General features: G+C 32.0%; 1 protein-coding gene across 2 annotated transcripts; it reads right to left on the bottom strand.

Annotated features, from left to right (window-relative positions):
• Positions 1–884: 884 nt before the first annotated feature.
• On the bottom strand, positions 885–2482 carry LOC119830055 (protein archease-like). Of its 2 annotated transcripts, XM_038352890.1 has the most exons (4): positions 2407–2482; positions 2249–2322; positions 1917–1941; positions 885–1296 (listed from the first exon to the last, which is right to left on the bottom strand). In XM_038352890.1, exons 1-4 carry the CDS (start codon positions 2460–2462, stop codon positions 906–908), a joined length of 546 nt encoding a protein of 181 aa, XP_038208818.1. In that variant the 5' UTR covers positions 2463–2482; the 3' UTR covers positions 885–905. The 2 variants fall into 2 exon arrangements, with proteins under 2 accessions (XP_038208818.1, XP_038208819.1); XM_038352891.1 differs by having other exon boundaries at positions 2249–2480.
• Positions 2483–3104: the final 622 nt, after the last annotated feature.

Genomic DNA, 3104 nt, shown 5'->3' with positions numbered 1-3104 from the left:
GTTGCTTTCATGTCAGACAATCTCAAACATTTTCGAATTGTCTTTCGAAAAGTTAACTTGATGCAAATTGAAAAAGTTGTTGGTACGTAGAGTTAAGAGATAACGAATTATTCACGTACACGAGAAAATGAACTTGTAGGCGACGAGCAGGATTACGATTCTCTTTTCACGGTTAAAATTGTACACTGAACGTGAAATTGGAATGAAATTAGAACGTGAATAAGACGAGTGGTGAATTGGTGGTTAGAAAAACGAAAAATCGAGGGTTTTTAATTCCAGACGTGCGCGCAAAAATAAATTGATTTTTCAATTCATTTGCACCTTTATTTAATGTGGGAGTCGAACATGGCTTGGCACGAATTGGGCTCACACCGGGGATGTATCTCAAAGAAATCTGGCGTGATTCGTGAAATAGTAGCTTGCTACTGTGACTCGTTGGGCGAGTGGGGGAGCCGGAAGCCCGTTTCCTATTACGCCCCCTTCCCAGTTGTCAATCCCCTTCCTTATCCTTTCCCCTTAAATGCGGGCAGCGAATTCGCAGAGGCACTACCTACCTCTGTGAAAGTTCATGAGCGGTGCTGACGCTTGCCATCAGGCAAACCACCAACTCAGTTGCCCGCTACGACATAAAAAAAAACATACATATCACCACTACACCAAACGGCACATGTGAGTAAACCGACATATATAAGAATTAAAAGAATGACGAAACCTTCAGTAAGTAAATTCCATTCATATTATTTATATGAAGGTTCTAAGAAAAAGTTAAAATTAGTAAACTACATATTTTAAAATGATCTTGTCATTATGTGGTAAAATTTTAATCCTTCTCTAATTACAAAGTTTTTTTTTAATGAAGTGGGGAGAAAATAAAATCAATTTACTATAAAATATAAAAATATATATTATATATCAATAATAACAAACACTTCAAACTTATTATCTTTAGGTTCTTCAATAATTTGCATTGCTGAATATGTGATAGCCTTGACCTCTGACCCTTGTGGGTGTTTACCAATCTCAAACTCCTCACCATAACACTTACAAACTATTCTAAACTCTTCTGTATTAAATTCAGTAATCATTACTTTCTTACATATTAGGTATGGTTCAGCAGAAAACAAGAATAATAACTCATCAAGAAAGTGATACAGCAGCCCCATCATATCGTCTGCTGATGCCTCTATTGTGTGCACTTGTTTAATCTGTACATAATTCAGGTCTGTCATGTATCCAAACATTGCCATACCGCATTGCTCGAATGCCTCTTTTAAACTATCACCCCATGCATGTAATCTGAAATTATAAAGAAAAATTTGAACTTTATAGTAAACATACTATCGTAATGGTAGCTAAATATAAGAGAAAATTTAAAGTGTAAAGAAATTTTTAATACCAATTTTACCATAAATTTATTTGAAAGTGTAGATAATTTAAAAATCCCTGATTGGTTGTTGTCAATCGGAGGAATTTTGTCTGTAAGAATCCTATAGCTTATCTTTAATTAAATCTGTTCAGTGGTTTTCACATAACAGAGTAACAAATGTCTAAACATTCTTACAAAATTTATGATTGTGCCAACCATTGCTTAACCTCATTTTTCTATTAGTTGCTTTTATAGAGGCACACAACTCACAGGCACACACTTTTATGGAAATACACAATCTTCAAAAATTTCAACTTTCTAAGAATCATGTTTCACGATATACAACTTGGTGGAAGTCAGATAGATGATCAGATATACAGACAGAAACGGACAGACGGTAGCAAACTCCAAGTGATAGGGTCCCATTCAAAATAAAAATAACTATCTACAATATGTTTTTGTTGAAGTTAAAGGCTATATTTTTCCTTATTCATATGACAAAACAAATTAATTTATTATTAAAAAGAATATGAAATTAAATTTAACTTACTGGACATCAGCTGTGTGATCTAAATCTGAAAAAATAAGTGTTTAAAGGTTTATATTTGGTAGTATAGATCTGTGCATACTTATGATCGTTATAAATTTAGATTTATGAATTGATGGTGAAACATTACGTAATTCAATCGAATGGAGGAATAATGATAGTAAATTAATTTTTTATAAAGTAATAAAAGAATGTAATGTACATAATATATATAATTCCACAATGAATTAGATTTTAAGACTGTTTCTTATATGAAATTACGAAAGGATTATTAAATATATATTTATCGTTCATCGAATGTGTAAAAGATTATTGTTGGATGTAAATAAACTTACATTCATACTTTACAGGTGGAATGATGAAGTCATTTTCTGTCAATTCTCCTAACTCTTCATCCATTCTGATAGTTCTGTAACTAGTATAACGTAAAGATCACGAAAATATGTATATATATTTCAGTTTAAAATAAATACACAATTTGAACAATGTAGACCTTAAATGTGCATGGAATACACACGAACTATACCGGGGCTGAGGACGATCTGTCATTTGACATCTGAGACGCCCAATGGGGAGGGAGTTTGAAATTTACGATCAGCTGTTATGATTTTTTACCTATACTAAGAGTACATAGATAAATAATTAAAATAAAACATTTGTGTACCTACGTAAGTACATAGGTAGCAGGTACCTGTAAAACAATATGATTATTGTCAGATTTGTTCATTTTATTTGAACATTAATAATTAATAACAACTATTTCTAATCGAAGTTCTAATCTTCAAATAAAAATTAACTTAATCGATAGGTATACTTTACTTCTGTAAAGGTCGTTTTATGTGAAAAACCTATGGTACTTATTGTACAACTCACGAATTTTGGAGTTGCGGTATACGCCAATTTATGAGGCAAATGGCGAATATAAATATGTAAATAGACCATGAACTATTTTGCAGAAGTTTTCTAGTTGAATCGCTTATTAATCATATATTTTATCCCATTTTCGATTCAACTTATTTTAATAACATAGATAATATTATAATGCTTTCCATCCATTCACGTTCATTTTACAAATCATAGATTATTTAGTATTAAAAAGTACACAAGAGACTACTGTGAACCGAACGTTATATGCTTTAGAAAACAAGTTGTGTCTGACGGCTCTGGGAACTTGGACTATGCGTACTCAGT

Source organism: Zerene cesonia, chromosome 11 (genome assembly GCF_012273895.1).
Source record: "Zerene cesonia ecotype Mississippi chromosome 11, Zerene_cesonia_1.1, whole genome shotgun sequence".
NCBI classification, from domain to species: domain Eukaryota; kingdom Metazoa; phylum Arthropoda; class Insecta; order Lepidoptera; family Pieridae; genus Zerene; species Zerene cesonia.
Note: the sequence above shows the minus strand (reverse complement) of the source record. Positions and strands in the feature narration are given on the sequence as shown.

Bases quoted from the DNA above. Each gene is read 5' to 3' on its own strand.
- LOC119830055 (XM_038352890.1), bottom strand. From the start codon at position 2,462: ATGACAGATCGTCCTCAGCCCCGGTATAGTTCGTGTGTATTCCATGCA. The intron at 2,323-2,406 runs GTCTACATTGTT...TACTAGTTACAG, and splicing joins GTATTCCATGCACATTTAAG to AACTATCAGAATGGATGAAG. The intron at 1,297-1,916 runs GTAAGTTAAATT...TTATAATTTCAG, and splicing joins GATCACACAGCTGATGTCCA to ATTACATGCATGGGGTGATA.